The 19,246-nt window shown below is 34.9% G+C and overlaps 1 protein-coding gene across 1 annotated transcript in view; it reads left to right on the forward strand.

The window, feature by feature from the left end:
- ESF1 (ESF1 nucleolar pre-rRNA processing protein homolog) overlaps positions 1-19,246 on the forward strand; it is a 95,207-nt gene that overhangs the window by 62,999 nt on the left and 12,962 nt on the right. The window contains exons 10-11 of the mRNA XM_051975897.1: positions 3,297-3,418; positions 6,831-6,927. Of these exons, the coding sequence (XP_051831857.1) occupies positions 3,297-3,418; positions 6,831-6,927 (219 nt within the window). The remainder of the gene's footprint in view (positions 1-3,296; positions 3,419-6,830; positions 6,928-19,246) is intronic.

Below are 19,246 nucleotides of genomic sequence, written 5' to 3' on the forward strand. Positions count from 1 at the left end.
CAAATAGAATTGTGCTGCTGATAATTACTAAAGTTAGAAGTTGAATTTGTTAAATTATTTATGAAGAATTAAAAATTTATGTCCCAGAAGGCAATGTAGAGATACTTGGTAGATGTTAGCAGCTACAATATATGAGGCATTAAAAAAAAAAAAAAAAAAAAAAAAAAAAACAGAGGTAAAAGACGTGATCAAGAAGGTGTATGAAGACAAGATGAGCTGGTCATGTTGTATGGGCAAGAGCAACCTAATGTGCAGAAATGTCTACTGGTATCTTCTTAATTCAAGGAGAAAGCAAAGGCCCTTTGAGTGGAACATTTATAGTGCATTTACCTGAAAAATACGGGTCTGCTGTACAAAGGGGCAGATATTTCAGTTACTGAAAGAACATCCAAATTGTTGATGAGATCACAGATCGATTTGAATTGTACTTGCCTTTAAGGCAGCTGGTGGCATGAAAAATTGAACTCTGAGCCTGTAAGCTGAAAGACTTGAGTTCAAATCCAATCTTATACTGTAGTGTTCTTCTCTTTTCTAAGATATGATGGTTCTCTGTGGGAGCAGATTTCTTGGAGAGGTTTCTGGAGGCAGTCTTAGTTTCGGTTCCATGTAATAATCACCTCAAATGCAGCCAGATGATAAAAGTTCAAATCTTTTATTCTCTTCCAAAATAGCCTGGTTAGTTTTCCTTGGTTCCGAGAGTTCTTGTTGCTAGTCCTTTGCTTCTACCTCTGCCAGCCTCAGCCTCTCTTCTTCCGAATCCCCAGGTCTGCCCAAATGCAGTCTCTAGCTTGTCAGTCTCCTCAACTGACTGACTTTTGGCTTTCAATCTCTTCAACTGACTTCTCACTTGTGAATCTCCCAAAGTCTCCTCTTCTTTCTGGAGGCTTCTAGCTTATATAAGCTCTCTAAAGTTGTGAATCCAAAGGTTGACTCCTCCTCTGAGAGATGTAAACTCTCATAATGAATCCTGAAATCTCCCAACTTGTGAACTCTAATGTGTGAGCTAATATGCAAACTGTCTTAAAGGTGTGAGCTCTAATGTGTGAACCAGTTACATAAGCATTGTTTCTATCAATTTCATTGAGTTAACACTAGGATTCTAACATTATACCTTACTGTGTTATCTGGACAAATCACTTAATCTCTGTTTGCCTTAATTTGCTCAGGCACTTGTCTCTCCTCATATTCCTTGAAATAAGATGAGTGTGAAAAATGAGACTACATATTCCTTAATAAAAAAATTGAAGTTAACGAAGTTGTGGCAGAGTTTGAGCTAATCAGTCTCCTCCAAATGACCTCTTTTTTAATGCTGTTGTTACCTTCTACCAAGTTTGACCCCCTTCATATATACTACCCATAAAAATTACCTGTCATCAAATTTCTCATGGCCCTTTGTTCAATTGTCCCCTCTTCCTACCATATTCTACCTTGTACTTTTTTTTTTGTACCAGTCATATGTACCTCCCTCACCTTCTCTTCCATCAAACTGTAATCTCCTTGACAAAATAGGTTTTTTTGTCTTCTTCCTCTAGAGTTTATCACTTACAGTTTATCCTTTAGAGTTTTTATACATAATACAATTGTGATAAAATCCAAATTTCATACAAAGAAAATTAAGGGTGAGTTAATTTTACAGAGCCCAGCATCAAATTCATGTTTTATAATTTTTGATCTCATACTTTTTTCCCCAAAAATTCCTACTACATGAGTTAGTAACAATCATGGGCATGAGTCACACTCATTACTGGTCTGTTTCCCCCTTTATGACAAAGTTTAAAAATCTTTAAATATGTGGAAATAAAGGGAAAACATAAGATTTGTTCTTCAGGTTACCCTATAAATGTTATGTAATAAGTTTATGCTGACTTAGTTTAGGGAAACCAACTTTTATCACCTATCACTCCAAATCAGCTCTTATAAATCCTTTTCTTTGTGTCATTATCGATATTCATTACTGTCTTTTGGACTCTTTTGTTTGTTTGTGACCTGGAATTAGAGAGAATCCCAAATGTCATAGGACCTAAGGAATAGCTTCAAGGCATGAATTACTACCAAATAACTTTCCCAACTAGTGGTCTTTTAGCCTCTACTGAGAAACTTAAAATGATAGGAATCCTAATATTACTTGCAAGGCAACCCATTCCTTTGTTGGAAAATTCTAATTGTTACAATGTTATTTCTTATACACAAATGCTAAAAATTAATCTTTGATATCATTAATTTGGTATAATTAATTTCATACAACAGAGCACATTGCAAATCTCCATGCCTGACAACCCTATTAAACTCAGTCATGTTCTCCCAAAAACTTTCCACAGGGTCCATCTGACATGCTGGAGGCCTTTCTTAATTCTCTCATATTTTAAGGGTACTAGGGAAGTATTCTGTTTCACCAGCTATCCTTCTCTACTCTCTAGAGTATACTCTATTTCACAGTTTAAACTGAGATCCTTTATTCCTGTTTTCCTGAGTTTGTCTTTGGTTATATGCTGCAACCTTTACTACTGTGCATCTTTCCATTACCCTTTGTAACAGTTATCTGAATAGTCCTTCAGAGGCAGCAATATTATTCCACATTTTACTGCCACAAAGCAATACCAATAGAATGTTAGCATTGAAATCTGAACCTCTGCTTTCATGGGAAGCTTAGGGTCAGGAAAAGAGCTTTGCATTTTCTGGAATATAATCCACCCACAGTACTCCTTTATTCAGTTTTGGGCTCTTCTATACCAGAGGCCCAGATATACCTACTGTTGGACAAGTTACATAAAGCTTTGATCCAAATCTTTATTTAAATCCGAGCAATAGATGTTCTTCATCCATTTGTTCCTTATTTTGAAAATGGACAAGCCAGACTCCTTTGTCCACTACACATATCTTTGAGGAGGCTCTGTTATATTTTACAACTTGATGCAATCAACATAACACATCTGCAATAACTAGCAGCAACCAAAGGACTTTATCTACAGAGAATCCCTTCTCAACCTAGACTTTGTGTCTCCTCCATCATAGTGGTGATTTACCTGCTATATATTAAAAGAGGGTTGTTGAATAGGATTATTTTTATTGCTAAAATTTTCAGAAAGACCGGAGTGATCTTCATTTAAGGATGGGAAACATTGTATAAGAGACTGTAGATAAGGCAGCATATTGTCATAGTTCTGTTTATTTGAACCATCTTAATTAAACTTCTTCCATGTGACAGACTGTCAAAAATTTGAAGGTTTTTAACATTTCTACAGCAAGTTGATGGTAAGAACGTAAATTATTTTATTCCTTGGATTTTTTTTCTACAGGTCTTAAAGAAAGTGCTGAAGAGATGGTCAAAAACAAGTTGGAAGGAAAAGATAAATTGACTCCTTGGGAACAATTTTTAGAGAAAAAGAAAGAGAAAAAAAAACTGAAGAAGAAGCAAAAGGTATTCTTATTATATAGTTTATATTCGTATTTTAAAATATTTTTTACATTCTGTAATTATACATTACATTAAAATATTTTGAACATTCTGTGCTTTGGAAAAATATAAAGCATTTTGTCATATATTATTATTTATTACTTAATAATTATTTAATGCCACCTAAAATGCATTTTTCACAAGCAAAAATATTGGCACTATCAAAGTAGGCAATAGTATAATCAGGCATATGAAGGCCCACTCTAGGTTTATTGGTATTTGGATTCAGTAGAACATTATTACACATTTGTAGTTCACAAAATAAGACCAGCCTTCAGCTTGGAGTAGTTCAGCTTCCAAACCTTCAATTGTGTTCAGCTAAGTTATACTTCACATAATAGATGCATAGGCAGGATGTAAGGAGCAGCATTCTGCATAAGATATCTCCACCCCAGTGTCTCAGCTTCATTTTGACCCTATTGCTCATCTCTTTACATTTACACAGTTGCTTGTTTAGGAGGTCCTCTATATTGACCCAAGTTACTGGGATCAGCTAGAGAAAGGGAAGAGTCAAAGTAGCAGAACAAGACAGAATGTCCTATGACAAAAAGTAATGTCTAATTTCCTCTCTTTTTTGACAAATTTGCACCATAGATCATTATAAAAGAAAAGTTGAGAATATAATTTTAGTAATAGTCATATCTTTAACATAAATACATATTCTCCAAAAGCAATTATTTTGACTCATAATAGCCATTTGGATTTATAAATTCAAGTCTATATGGATGGGGAAAGAAGAAGCCAGTCTTGCTTTTATAGTCTCATTATATTGGGTTTGGGTGGGGAGGGAAAACAACATAAGTCTTTGCAAACCACTGTTACAAAGCAATATAGTATTCTCATCTGTGGCTTCAAAGAAAAGATATTTCATTTTTTATGCATTTGGGATTCATCTGTTGCATTTAGCCATTCAAGCAAATTTTGAGACTTTTTGACACTGAGAAACAATAATATGGTGATAGGTAAGTATCAAAAGCATAAGCTCAAGTTGATTAATGGCAAGTATAAGTGTTTTTATAACCTTAGAGTTGGAAATATAATTATGGTGGTTGAGAATATCGAAACTCAAAAAAGCAGAAACTCACCAAAGCCAACAACTTAATATCTAATGCCTATGCCTGCTACAGGGAAATTTATAAAGAAAAAAGATAAATAAACAAAAGAGAATAACAAAACTTAAACATTCCTAAGTCACTTTATTTAAATGTTATTAATTAGTCCTGAGTAGCTCCAAAAGTCTCCTCAAAGGCATCTACCCCAAAAAACCTTTTCTGGATTTGTAGTCTCTAATAACAATATTTATTCACCGTGTAATTTACTGTAGTATAAAAATATGATAGCCATTACAAAGAAGGTAAGAATTTCGTATAGCAAACTATACTTTTTAATACTTCTGTGTGTGTTTACTTTGTTATCTGGTTTCATTGATTCACATTTTAGAAAATTATACAACATATCATTTGCATGATTAAAAGTCATGGTTTTCATCTTTTTCATTAAAAATTGATTATCATACTCAGTATAGCTGTGAAATAGTATTTCAGCATGATTGCAGAGTGAATGGTCATGACTGAGCCTGACAGCATCAACTTGGAATAGTATCATAAGCCCAAAATAAAGTTTTAAAAAATAATTGCAGAGGGGAAAGAAGGAAATACTTGTTGGCAACAGTAGTCCAAAGAAAAAGGAAAGAGAGAAATGAAGAAATTTTTTTAAAGTTCCAGCACAATAAATAAATATTATGAAGTTGAGGAAAAGTAATCATTAAAGGGAAAGAATAATACAATAGTTTGATAACTTTCTCATCATCAAAATTAGATCTGTGATAAAAATCTTTGAAGTAGATTATAAAATTAGAGAAATAAAAATGGAATAAGAATCCACTAACATGCCAGGCACTAAGTATCTTTAAAGAAAACAGTCACATCTCAGCAAGTATCTATTGGAATTACACAGGGTTTTTCATTTATGACAAGGAATGATGAATATAGTACTTAAGCACTGGAAATCAATAGTGCCCTAAAAGCTGCCTAATTAAAATCTGTCTTTTCATTTGTGAACACAAAATTTTTTTTAATGCAACCAAAGAATTCAAACCTTTCTATATAAGAATCCAGTGCTAAATAAGACCTTTGGCATCCCACACAACAACAAAATAAAACCCTAATAAAATAGACTTTTAAACAATGAATGGATAAATGGTAGCTTGTGTGTACATCTGTTTGTACATATTCATACATGTTTAGGACACTAAGAAAACAGTAAACAATGACTTGTTTCTGTATTATTTAGCAACTTTTTTTCTGAAATCAAATATATTATAAAGGAATCTATTGAACAATTACAAAATGAATTTGAAGGTATCACTCCTTGTATTTATCTCAACATTATCCAAGAGGTTAAATTAGATAACTTTTGGGGCAGCTAGGTGGTGTAGTAGGTAGAGCATCAGCCCTGAAGTCAGGAGGACCTGGGTTCAAATCTGGTCTCAAACACTTAACACTTCCTAGCTGTGTAACCCTGGGCAAATCGCACAGTGACTTGCTAATTACCTTAGCACCAAAAAAAAAAAATTTAGATAACCTTCATAGTCCCTTTTAGCCCATGAATTTGATGCTGGGCTCTGTAAAATTAACTCACCCTTAATTTTCTTATGTATGGAACTTGGGTTTTATCATACTTGTATTATATATAAAAACTCTAAAGGATAAACTGTGAGTGATAAACTCTAGAGGAAAAAAACAAAACAAAAAAAAAAATTTCTTTCCTCAAGGAGATTACAGTTTGATGGAAGAGAAGGTGAAGAAGATACATGTGACTGGTACAAAAAAAAAAAACTATAAGGTAGAATACGGTAGGAAAAGGGGGCAATTGAACAAAGGACCATGAGAAATTTGAGTACAGGTAATTTTTATGGGTACTATAATTGTGAAGGGGGTCAAAATAGTAGGAGTACAAAATAGCCTACAAGCAACGTAGGATTTGAATGAAAATCAAAAACAGCAATTATAACACCAGTACTATACCTTCAGGCTACTAACGCTTACTGTTCTTTCAATGACTAATATGGGGTGAGTTGGAAATTGGTAAAGATCCTGTGTTTTAGTCTGTTGAAAAGAATGGTCTGATGTTGGGAGTAAAAACTGTAGAGTCAAAATTATGCTTTGACATTTAAAATGTAATGGTTCTTAATTTTTTAAAATCTGTCTAGTTGTAATGTTAAAAGTTATAAATTCATAATAGTTCTTTTAAATAAAAAAATAGGAAATTGAGTTCCTTTTATATTAACAATAATAGGCAGTATCCAATATTTTTCCATGTTTTCATTTTACCGTACTTGTCATTATAACATCTCAAGCACAGTGTTTATGTTTAGTTACAGACTGTTAATGAAAGAGAAACCAGTGAAGATGAGCTTCCATCTGATGTTGACTTGAATGATCCTTACTTTGCTGAAGAAGTTGGAAAAATAGGTCAGTATTTATCCTTTCTTTAAAAAGAGAATAATTTTTGCACAGTTTATTTCAAAGAATTGTTGTGCTGCTTATAACGCTATTTCAGTGTATTCTGTTGTTACATACATTACAGACAAATCAGTCTGTTAAGGCTACTACTCACAAAGTTAATTTAAACAATTATGAAGAGATATTGTAGTCGAATGGAACAACTGCTGAATTTGGCATCAGATATTTTTGGTGACTGGAGGCCTAACTTTCCTTATTTATAAAATGTAGGAAATGGATTAGCTAACCACTAAGGTCCCTACCAGACCTAAATTTTTGATCGTGTGACCCTCTGTTAGAATTAGGAGCCAGAAAAGATTCTGCAGGTTAAAACAATGGATTGAATCTAATGAAATTAAAATTAAAATACAATAGGAATAAGTATAAAATAAAAAATAAGTATAAAATCAAAAAATAAAAGTTCAAAAAATCAAGATAACAACTTCATTTTATTTGAAAAAGATGTAGGAATCTTATCAGATTTCAAAAAGTCCAATATAAATCAGTAGTATAATAGAGCAGTTAGAAAAGCAAATAAAATCTATGTTTATCTTAATGTAGATTACAGGTTTTAGGAAAATTAACCACTAGAGCACATGAACAAGATGATTGTTAGAGGTAATGTACAAATCTAAGAAATCATAAATCCATTTGATTTTTTAAGGATCCCGCTGTACTGTCCTGTAGTATAACCAGAGTCCATAAAGCATTTTTTAAACACATTTTATGTGCCCACCACTGTGTACTAGATAATATTGATACAGGGACATAAATTCCAGCACTCAAGTAATATATCTTCTATGAGAAGAAAGATGTAGATATATGAAATGGTATGCAAAAATTATTGAGAACAGTAATTATTTTTACATTATTAAATTTTTGATATCATTATCTGTGTATTTCTGCTGATACTAGACTGGTTCAGAATGTCCAGACTTAACCAGATGAAACTTAAGTTTCCCCAAATTTAATTAGGTTTCTGTCATTTGAACATTGGATTGCTAGATTCTGTGCCATACATACTTGTTTCATTGTTTTGTTTTGTTTTACTTTTAATTCCTTTATTTTTAAGAATGGTTTCTACTCTGTGAGCATGTGAAAAAATTGTAATTTCATTGACTGTTATAGATATTGCACTAGCTTTTCTTTTTTTTTTTTTTTTTTTTTAAATTTTATTTTATTTAATAATAACTTTGTATTGACAGAATCCATGCCAGGATAATTTTTACACAACATTATCCCTTGCAATCACTTATGTTTCGTTTTTTCCCCGCCCTCCCTCCTCCCCCCCCCCCCCAAGATGGCAAGCAGTCCTATATATGTTAAATATGTTTGCACTAGCTTTTCAAGAATCACTTAAATCCATAGTAAAATAAAAATCAGTTGCACAGAAGAACAAACGAAAATGTGGTTGGAAATGAAAAACAGTGACAGGAATTGATAAACTGTTATTATGAAACAATTTAATTAATCCTCAGACATCTAGAAGATGGAAGATGTTATTAATTCCTTTATAGTATCTTAAATGCTTTTCAAAGTTAGAAAAACAGTGATATCAATTTATCTTTTTAATAGCTGCTAATAATTGCTAAGGATAAAAAAAAGTTTGTCACGTGCAGGACAGTAAAAAAGCTAATCCTGGACTTCCGGTTAAGATGGCGGAGAGGAGGCACACAGCTGTGTAAGCTCCATGCTTTCTCTCACTATCCATTTCATTACAAGCCTCTGAATTAATGCTTGACTGAAATAAAAACCCACAAATAGTTACCAAGAGAAGCCATCCTTGAGATCTGCCAAGAAAGGTCTGTCTTTACTGGAGGGCTGGGGCGGTTTTAGATCGGGCGCAGGCGGCGGGCAGCGGCAGTGAGAGCACGGGAGCAGACTGGAGAGGGGGTGGGGAGTGATCGCAGCCGTCTCTGCGGGGAGAGCTTCGCTACAGGTTTGGATACTTTGCTCCGGCAGCAAGTCAGCAGCCCAGCAGAGAAGCTAAAAACACCGGGGCTGAAGAACACAACCCCAAACAGCTGGAGTCTCCCAGGACCTGGCCGCCCCCCTCTTCCCCCCCACAGGGACTCAGCATGCTCTGGGATCTCAGAGCGCAAGCGCAGCACAGTCAGGCTAGTGCCTCACTGCTGCCCCCTGCAGTCTGTAGAGGAAGCTCGGTAACACCACCCAGCCCCTCCCCCAGAGAAAGCGTCCAGTTTTTTCTTTTTTTCTTTGCTAGTTTGTCTTTGATTATTAGACAGAATGAGCAAGAAACTGAAGAGGACTTTAACCCTTGACAGCTTCTATACAGATAGAGAGCAGACTCTAAATCCTGAGGAGACTAAAAACAGGCAGTCCCCAGGTGAATCCCCAAAGGAGGAGATCATCTGTTCCTCAACACAGATGAATCTCATGGAGGAAATTAAAAAGGCTCTCACAAGGGAGCTAGAAGAAAAATGGGGAAAGCAGAGGGAGGCTTGGCAAAAGGAGAGGGAGGCTTGGGAAAAGAGCCTGGAGAAGTCAGTTAAAGAGAGAGTGGATAAAGAAATAAAATCCTTGAAAAATAGGATTGGTGAACTGGAAACAGAAAATAGCTCTCTAAAAAACAAAATTGGCAAAATGGAAAAAAATTCCACAGAATAAAAGAACTCAATGGGACAATTAGAAAAAGATTTTTAAAAAGTGAGTGAAGAAAATACTTCACTGAAAATCAGAATTGAACAAGTGGAATTGAGTGACTCGAGGAGACAAGAAGAATCAGTCAAGCAAATCCAAAAAAATCAAACAATGGAAAAGAATGTAAAATACCTTCTGGAGAAGACTACAGACCTGGAAAACAGATCCAGGAGAGACAATCTGAGAATCATTGGACTCCCAGAAAAACATGATGAAAAAAAGAGCCTAGACACTATTTTCCAGGAAATTATCAAAGAGAACTGCCCAGAAGTCATAGGAACAGAGGAAAAAATAAACATTGAAAGGATTCATCGATCACCCACTGAAAGGGATCCTAAAATCAAAACACCAAGGAATATAGTGGCCAAATGCCAGAACCCTCAGACGAAGGAAAAAATATTGCAAGCAGCTAGAAAAACCCAATTCAAGTATCAAGGAGCCACAATAAGGATCACCTAGGACCTGGCAGCATCCACATTAAAGGATCGAAGGGCCTGGAATATGATATTCCGAAAGGCTAAGGAACTTGGTATGCAACCAAAAATAACTTACCCAGCGAGAATGAGCATCTTTTCCAGGGAAGAAGATGGACATTCAACAAAGTAAGCGAATTTCATCTATTTCTGATGAAAAAGCCAGAAATTAACAAAAAGTTTGATCTACAAATATAGAACTCAAGAGAAATCTAAAAAGGTAAAGATTAATCTTGGGAACTATATTTCGGCTATAAAGATGTATAAAGAATACATGTATACCTTGTTCTAGAAACTGATGTGGAAAGGACATTGTACCAGAAAAAGGGTAAAGTGGGGGTAGTACATCTCATGAAGAGGCATAGGAAACCTATTATATCTGAGAGAAAGAATGGAGGGGGATGAATATAGTGGGTATCTTACTGCCTTCAGAATTGGCTTTAAGTGAAAAATCTTAAGACATATTCAATCTATGGTGAAACTTCTCCCACCTCATTGAAAAGTGAGAAGGGAAAAGTGAAAAGGGAAGGAATAAGCTAAGCGGAAGGGAATATGGAAACTGGGAGGGAAAGGGGTAAGATAGGGGGAGGAACTCTAAGGCGGGGGGAGGGATACTAAAAAGGGAGAGCTGTGAGAAGCAAGTGGTGCTCACAAGCTTAATACTGGGAAGGGGGGTAAAGGGGAAAGAAGGGAGAAAAGCATAAACCAGGGTTAACAAGATGGCAAGTAATATAGAATTGGTCATTCTAACCATAAATGTGAACGGGGTAAACTCCTCCATAAAGAGGAAGCGGTCAGCAGAATGGATTAAAAGCCAGAATCCTACAATATGTTGTTTACAGGAAACACACCTGAAGCAGGGAGATACATGCAGGTTAAAGGTAAAAGGTTGGAGCAAAATCTACTATGCTTCAGGTGAAGTCAAAAAAGCAGGGGTAGCCATCCTGATCTCAGATCAAGCTAAAGCAAAAATTGATCTAATTAAAAGAGATAAGGAAGGGCACTATATCTTGCTAAAGGGTAGCATGGATAATGAAGCACTATCTATATTAAACATATATGCACCAAGTGGGGTAGCATCTAAATTCTTAAAAGAGAAATTAAGAGAGCTGCAAGAAGAAATAGACAGTAAAACTATAATAGGGGAGATCTTAACCTTGCACTCTCAGAATTAGATAAATCAAACCACAAAATAAATAAGAAAGAAGTCAAAGAGGTAAATAGAATACAAGAAAAGTTAGATATGATAGATCTCTGGAGAAAATGTAATGGAGACAGAAAGGAATACACTTTCTTTTCAGCAGTTCATGAAACCTATACAAAATTGACCATATATTAGGACATAAAAACCTCAAACTCAAATGCAGTAAGGCAGAAATAGTAAATACATCCTTTTCAGACCACGATGCAATGAAAATTACATTCAACAAAAAGCCAGGGGGAAGTAGACCAAAAATGATTGGAAACTAAATAATCTCATACTAAAGAATGATTGGGTGAAACAGCAAATCATAGACATAATTAATAACTTCACTCAAGAAAACGATAATGATGAGACATCATACCAAAATGTATGGGATGCAGCCAAAGCGGTAATAAGGGGAAATTTCATATCTCTAGAAGCCTATTTGTATAAAATAGAGAAAGAGAAGATCAATGAATTGGGCTTGCAACTAAAAATGCTAGAAAAGGAACAAATTAAAAACCCCCAGTCAAACACTAAACTTGAAATTCTAAAAATAAAAGGAGAGATCAATAAAATTGAAAGTAAAAAAACTATTGAATTAATTAATAAAACTAAGAGTTGGTTCTATGAAAAAATCAACAAAATAGACAGACCCTTAGTAAATCTGATTAAAAAAAGGAAAGAGGAAAATCAAATTGTTAGTCTTAAAAATGAAAAGGGAGAACTCGCCACTAACGAAGAGGAAATTAGAGCAATAATTAGGAGTTACTTTGTCCAACTTCATGCCAATAAATTCGACAACTTAAATGAAATAGAAGAATACCTCCAAAAATATAGCTTGCCCAAACTAACAGAGGAAGAAGTAAATATCCTAAACAGTCCCATCTCAGAAAAAGAAATAGAACAAACTATCATTCAACTCCCTAAGAAAAAATCCCCAGGACCAGATGGATTTACATGTGAATTCTACCAAACATTTAAAGAACAATTAACTCCAATGCTAAATAAACTATTTGAAAAAATAGGGATTGAAGGAGTCCTACCAAACTCCTTTTATGTGGTACTGATACCTAAACCAGGTAGGCTGAAAACAGAGAAAGAAAATTATAGACCAATCTCCCTAATGAATATTGATGCTAAAATCTTAAATAAAATATTAGCAAAAAGATTACAGAAAATCATCCCCAGGATAATACATTATGACCAAGTAGGATTTATACCAGGAATGCAGGGCTGGTTCAATATTAGGAAAACTATTAGCATAATTGACTATATCAATAACCAACCAAACAAAAACCATATGATCATCTCAATAGATGCAGAAAAAGCATTTGATAAAATCCAACATCCATTCCTAATAAAAACACTTGAGAGCATAGGAATAAATGGACTTTTCCTTAAAATAGTCAGGAGCGTATATTTAAAACCATCAGTAAGCATCATATGCAATGGGGAAAAACTGGAACCTTTCCCAGTAAGATCTGGAGTGAAGCAAGGTTGCCCACTATCACCATTATTATTTAATATCGTATTAGAAACACTAGCCTCGGCAATAAGAGTCGAGAAAGATATTAAAGGAATTAGAGTAGGCAATGAGGAAACCAAACTATCACTCTTTGCAGATGATATGATGATATACCTAGAGAACCCCAGAGATTCTACTAAAAAGCTATTAGAAATAATTCATAATTTTAGCAAAGTAGCTGGCTACAAAATAAATCCCCATAAATCCTCAGCATTTTTATACATCACCAACAAAACCCAACAGCAAGAGATACAAAGAGAAATTCCATTCAGAATAACTGTTGATACCATAAAATATTTGGGAATCTATCTACCAAAGGAAAGTCAGGAATTATATGAGCAAAATTATAAAAAAGTCTCCACACAAATAAAGTCAGATTTAAATAATTGGAAAAATATTAACTGCTCTTGGATCAGCCGAGCAAACATAATAAAGATGACAATACTCCCTAAACTAATCTATTTATTTAGTGCTATACCAATCAGACTTTCAAGAAAATATTTTAATGATCTAGAAAAAATAACAATAAAATTCATATGGAACAATAAAAAGTCAAGAATCTCAAGGGAATTAATGAAAAAAAAATCAAATGAAGGTGGCCTAGCTGTACCTGATCTAAAATTATATTATAAAGCAGCAGTCACCAAAACCATTTGGTATTGGCTAAGAAATAGATTAGTGGATCAGTGGAAAAGGTTAGGTTCACAAGACAGAATAGTCAACTATAGCATTCTAGTGTTTGACAAACCCAAAGCCCCTAACTTCTGGGAAAAGAATTCATTATTTGATGAAAACTGCTGGGATAATTGGAAATTAGTATGGCAGAAATTAGGCATGGACCCACACTTAACACCATATACCAAGATAAGATCAAAATGGGTCCATGACCTAGGCATAAAGAACGAGATTATAAATAAATTAGAGGAACACAGGATAGTTTATCTCTCAGACTTGTGGAGGAGAAAGAAATTTGTGACCAAAGATGAACTAGAGACCATTACTGATCACAAAATAGAAAATTTCGATTACTTTGTACAAACAGAACGAATGCAAACAAGATTAGAAGGGAAGCAACAAACTGAGAAAACATCTTCACAGTTAAAGGTTCTGATAAAGGCCTCATTTCCAAAATATATAGAGAACTGACTCAAATTTATAAGAAATCAAGCCATTCTCCAATTGATAAATGGTCAAAGGATATGAACAGACAATTTTCAGAGGATGAAATTGAAACTATTACCACTCATATGAAAGAGTGTTCCAAATCATTATTGATCAGAGAAATGCAAATTAAGACAACTCTGAGATACCACTACACACCTGTCAGATTGGCTAAGATGACAGGGAAAAATAATGATGAATGTTGGAGGGGATGCGGGAAAACTGGGACACTAATGCATTGTTGGTGGAGTTGTGAACGAATCCAACCATTCTGGAGAGCAATCTGGAATTATGCCCAAAAAGTTATCAAATTGTGCATACCCTTTGATTCAGCAGTGTTTCTATTGGGCTTATATCCCAAAGAGATACTAAAGAAGGGAAAGGGGCCTGTATGTGCCAAAATGTTTGTAGCAGCCCTGTTTGTAGTGGCTAGAAACTGGAAAATGAATGGATGCCCATCAATTGGAGAATGGGTGGGTAAATTGTGGTATATGAATGTTATGGAATATTATTGTTCTGTAAGAAATGACCAGCAGGATGAATACAGAGAGGACTGGCGAGACTTACATGAACTGATGCTAAGTGAAATGAGCAGAACCAGGAGATCATTATACACTTCGACAACGATATTGTATGAGGACATATTTTGATGGAAGTGGATTTCTTTGACAAAGAGACCTGAGTTTCAATTGATAAATGATGGACAAAAGCAGCTACACCCAAAGAAAGAACACTGGGAAACGAATGTGAACTATCTGCATTTTTGTTTTTCTTCCTGGGTTATTTATACCTTCTGAATCCAATTTTCCCTATGCAACAAGAGAACTGTTCGGTTCTGCAAACATATATTGTATCTAGGATATACTGCAACATATCCAACATATAAAGGACTGCTTGCCATCTAGGGGAGAGGGTGGAGGGAGGGAGGGAAAAAAAAAAATCGGAACAGAAACGAGTGTCAATATAAAGTAATTATTAAATAAATATTAAATTAAAAAAAAAGATAAATGGAGCTGAATTTCAAAAGCTGAGACTGTAATCTAAATTAAAAAAAAAAAAAACGATATTGTATGAGGACATATTTTGATGGAAGTGGATTTCTTTGACAAAGAGACCTGAGTTTCAATTGATAAATGACGGACAGAAGCAGCTACACCCAAAGAAAGAACACTGGGAAACAAATGTGAACTATCTGCATTTTTGTTTTTCTTCCCGGGTTATTTATACCTTCTGAATCCAATTCTCCCTGTGCAACAAGAGAACTGTTCGGTTCTGCAAACATATATTGTATCTAGGATATACTTCAACATATCCAACATATATAGGACTGCTTGCCATCTAGGGGTAGGGGTGGAGGAAGGGAGGGGAAAAATCGGAACAGAAATGAGTGCAAGGGATAATGTTGTAAAAAAAATTACCCTGGCATGGATTCTGTCAATATAAAGTAATTATTAAATAAAAATTTAAAAAAAAAAAAAAAAAAGCTAATCCTAAGGATTGGAAAAAGGAACTTTGTAGTCAGTCAGCAAACATTAAATGCTTACTGTGTGAAAGACATTATGCTAAGTGCTAGGAATACTAATAGGAGCTTACATTCTAATGGAGGAAAACGATATATTAAAAGAATCCAGGCTAGAAAGTTCAGAAAGTCAGAAATACAGCTTGAAGCGGAACATAGCCATGACTGGCCTGATTAAGGAATTGGCCAATTAGAAGAGTCTATGCAGCCAATATAGACAGCACTTCAGGCTGAAAGAATGGCTATGAGATGATAGGAAAAGTCCAAAATCAGTACTGCAGCCTGAATATGTCCATTGTGTCTCAATTGACTTCTTTGAGGGAATAATAAACTCTGCTTTACTGAGAAGCAGAACTACTTTGGAATGGCTGAAATTTCCTAATGGAGATGGAATACTACAACATGACCTTGCACTCCAGTATGAGTGAGTCCTGAAAAGTTAAGAAATTTTTAAGAGTAAGATAAGCATGCTTTAATATATTGGGGACTTTTCTGATTTTAACCTTTTTGAAAACCTGTGGGTTATAATGAAGATTAAGCAACTTAGGAAAAGGGACTGTTTGTCAAAGGTACATTTAATATCCAATGTAATAAAATGTTTCCTGATGGAAAATTAAATATTACCTATTAATATCTTATGGGCTCAGAACCAAATGGTATAAAACAAGTGATTGCACTAGGGGACTCATTGCATATTAGTATTTTATCTTGGTGTAAAAATCTCTTAAGTTTTTTGTTTAATTTATTAAATTAGTTATGTGTGTGTGATTTAGTTTACACACTATAACTGTATACAAAATATGAATAAATAATGGAGGAAGGAGACAAATATGAATAAATAATGAAGGAAGGAAACTCTAGCCCAGGAGTCCTCAAACTATGGCCGGGCCAGATGCAGCAGCTGAGGACGTTTATCCCCCTCATCCAGGGCTATGAAGTTTCTTTATTTAAAGGCCCACAAAACAAAGTTTTTGTTTTTACTATAGTCCGGCCCTGCAACAGTCTGAGGGACAGTGAACTGGCCCCCTATTTAAAAAGTTTGAGGACCCCTGCTCTAGCCACTCAGTTCAGAAAAGATCTTATGAAGGAGGTGGTCTTGAGCTGAGCTTTGAAGGAAACTAGGGAACCTTAAGTTGAGGAATGAGAATCTTAAAAAACATGAGGGACAGACAGCCTGTGCAAAAATCTGAAGATGACCGATTAAGTATCATAGAAGAATAGAAAGGTTGAATGCAGGAAATTCAATTAGGACACTGTTGTAGTAATCCAGACCAAGAGGGTAGGAAGATCAGAAATATGATAGTGGCCATTTGAGTGTAGATATGGGTGAAATTTCCTTTATAGATCAACTAAAAGTATTAAGAAATAGATAATTTTGTTGTGTAAAAAAATGGCAATTGGTGGAGAACAAAAGGCCTTTTTCAGAGACATGGTTAAGAGCAGAAACTAAACTTTAAACAGAGTGCCAATTATTTTGTTGCTTTTCCCAGGTTTTGAAGTGATTGGACTATTTATTGATCTCTGAGAAGTTTCCTTTCCCCATTCTCCAAAGCTGTTGGCTTAGTCATCCGTCTTCTGTTCAGGAAAAATTGGCATATCAGTTGATGAGGAGTTTCATTTTCAATCTTTGAGGAGAATAGTCCAGAATAGACTAGAACAGTGACTTATCATTTAGGCAATTGTGTTAATTCAATGTTAACCCAAGCTCTATTTTAATATCTCCTAATATTTTCTTTGTATAAGATTCTTTTACTTGTCTCACCTCAAATCTTGGGAGGAGACATCTGACATTATAGGAACATTGTGCCAGGCAGACATCTTTAAGTTAGAAATGACTATGATATTAAATTGTTAATTTTTTAAAAATTATTTTTGGCAGTTTTATTCATTCATTTCAATTGTGTCCAACTTTTTGTGTCCTTTAGGGGTTATCTTTGTTTTTGCAAAAATACTGAATTGGTTTGCAATTTCCTTTCCCAGTTTATTTTACAAATGAGCAAACCTGAAGCAGATAGGGTTAAATGAGTTGCCCGTGGTCAGCTACTGTCTGAGTCCATATTTGAATCTTCCTGACTCCAGGGATAGCATTCTCTCTACTGTGCCATGTAACTGCCCTTATTTCTAGCAGACTTGTTCCAAAATGCAAAGTACTATGTTAATATATTTATTCTACAAATAGAAGGGGACCAAATGTGAGATACATTATGAGAATAGGCTCCCTAGAATGAAGAGAGATGATTTTGGCATAAAAATGAGTTTTCTTTTTGAACATGTCAGATTTGAGGTTGTTTTTTCATTGGAACATATTCAGTAGGAAATTGGTAATACAGGACTGGAACTCAGGAGAGTAGATAATCCCTAGATCTAAGTCTTCAGAGTTATATGCAAAAATATGGTAACTAGCTCCTTGGAAGCTGAAAAAATGAATGAGAAATTACTGTAAAGACCAAAATAAGAAGAACCATGAGAAAATAGCATCACAGAGAGAAAAGAAAGTTTCATTCATCACAATCAAATGAAAAAGAAAGGTCAGATAGGAAGAAGACTAAGAGAAGACCATCAGTTTAGGTATTAAGTTAAGTTTAGGTGATTATGGTTAACTCTGAGAAAGCATTTGCTGTTAAATTAGGAAATTGTAAGACAAAATGCAGATGATTGCAAAATGACTGAGAGGAGGAGGAAATGAGAGGAATAAAAGCAAACCACTTTTTCTAGGAGTTTTTGAGAAGTAGAGAAATGTAAGCAAGAATTTATGGGTATACTAGATTTTTATGAGTTTTTTAAGTGAGAAGACCAAGAGCATGTTTATAGACCAAAAAAGAAACAATATATAGAGAGATGGAAGATTGGAGAGGAAGAGCCAATCTGCTGGAAAGGATAAGATCCCAGAATATATGTAGAGTAGTTCGCTTTGGCTGCCTCTTTATCAGAGCTAGAATAAAGAGCGAGCTAGGAATAAGGAAGGAGGGAAGCGGGCTTTTACTAAACCCTTACTGTATGCCAGGAATTGTGCTGAAGAATTTTGCATTGTTGAGGAGAGGAAAGGGGGCTATTTTTATTTATGTGTGTGTGTGTGTGTGTGTATGTATGTATAAAATAAAATAATAAGCTGAGAGAATAGAGTCAATGGGGAAGGCTTACAGAGAAAAATGGGGTTGGAAAGCCTCTGCTGGGAAGGCTAGAGATCATTGTAAGGTAGAAAGGTGGCTTTCCTCAAATCCTCTCACAACATGACCCCTTTCCATTAATTATTACACTTTACTCTTCTCCATGTATTATGCTAATACTGACATACAACAACAGTGTCCCCAGTCATTCACTATTACCTTGAATTTATACCATATCTATCTTTTATGTATTTTTGGCATATTGTCTCAGCCATTAGAAGGTGAGCTCTGTAAGGGTAGGGATTATGTTTTTTTTCCTTTATCATCTATATCCCTAGAACTTGGTACAATCCTTGGCACATAATAAGCACTTTAAAAATGTTTGTTGACTAATTGACTAACAGAAATCTGTGGGAGAATGAATAAATGAAAAAGCATTTATTAAATGCTTATGTGGCAGGCACCCTACTAAGCCCTAAAGAAACAAATAGAAAGTTAGATAATCTCTCTCTAGGAGCTCACATTTTGATTAAGCAAGATAACACATGAAAGAAAGTTCAGCTGCAGAGCAGATAGTCTAGTTAGATTGGCTATTTGATGTCCTCCATTATCAGTCAGCACATCTGGAGTGCTATTGTTGAGTTCTGGGCACCACAT

Source organism: Antechinus flavipes, chromosome 2 (assembly GCF_016432865.1).
Source record: "Antechinus flavipes isolate AdamAnt ecotype Samford, QLD, Australia chromosome 2, AdamAnt_v2, whole genome shotgun sequence".
Classification (NCBI taxonomy): domain Eukaryota; kingdom Metazoa; phylum Chordata; class Mammalia; order Dasyuromorphia; family Dasyuridae; genus Antechinus; species Antechinus flavipes.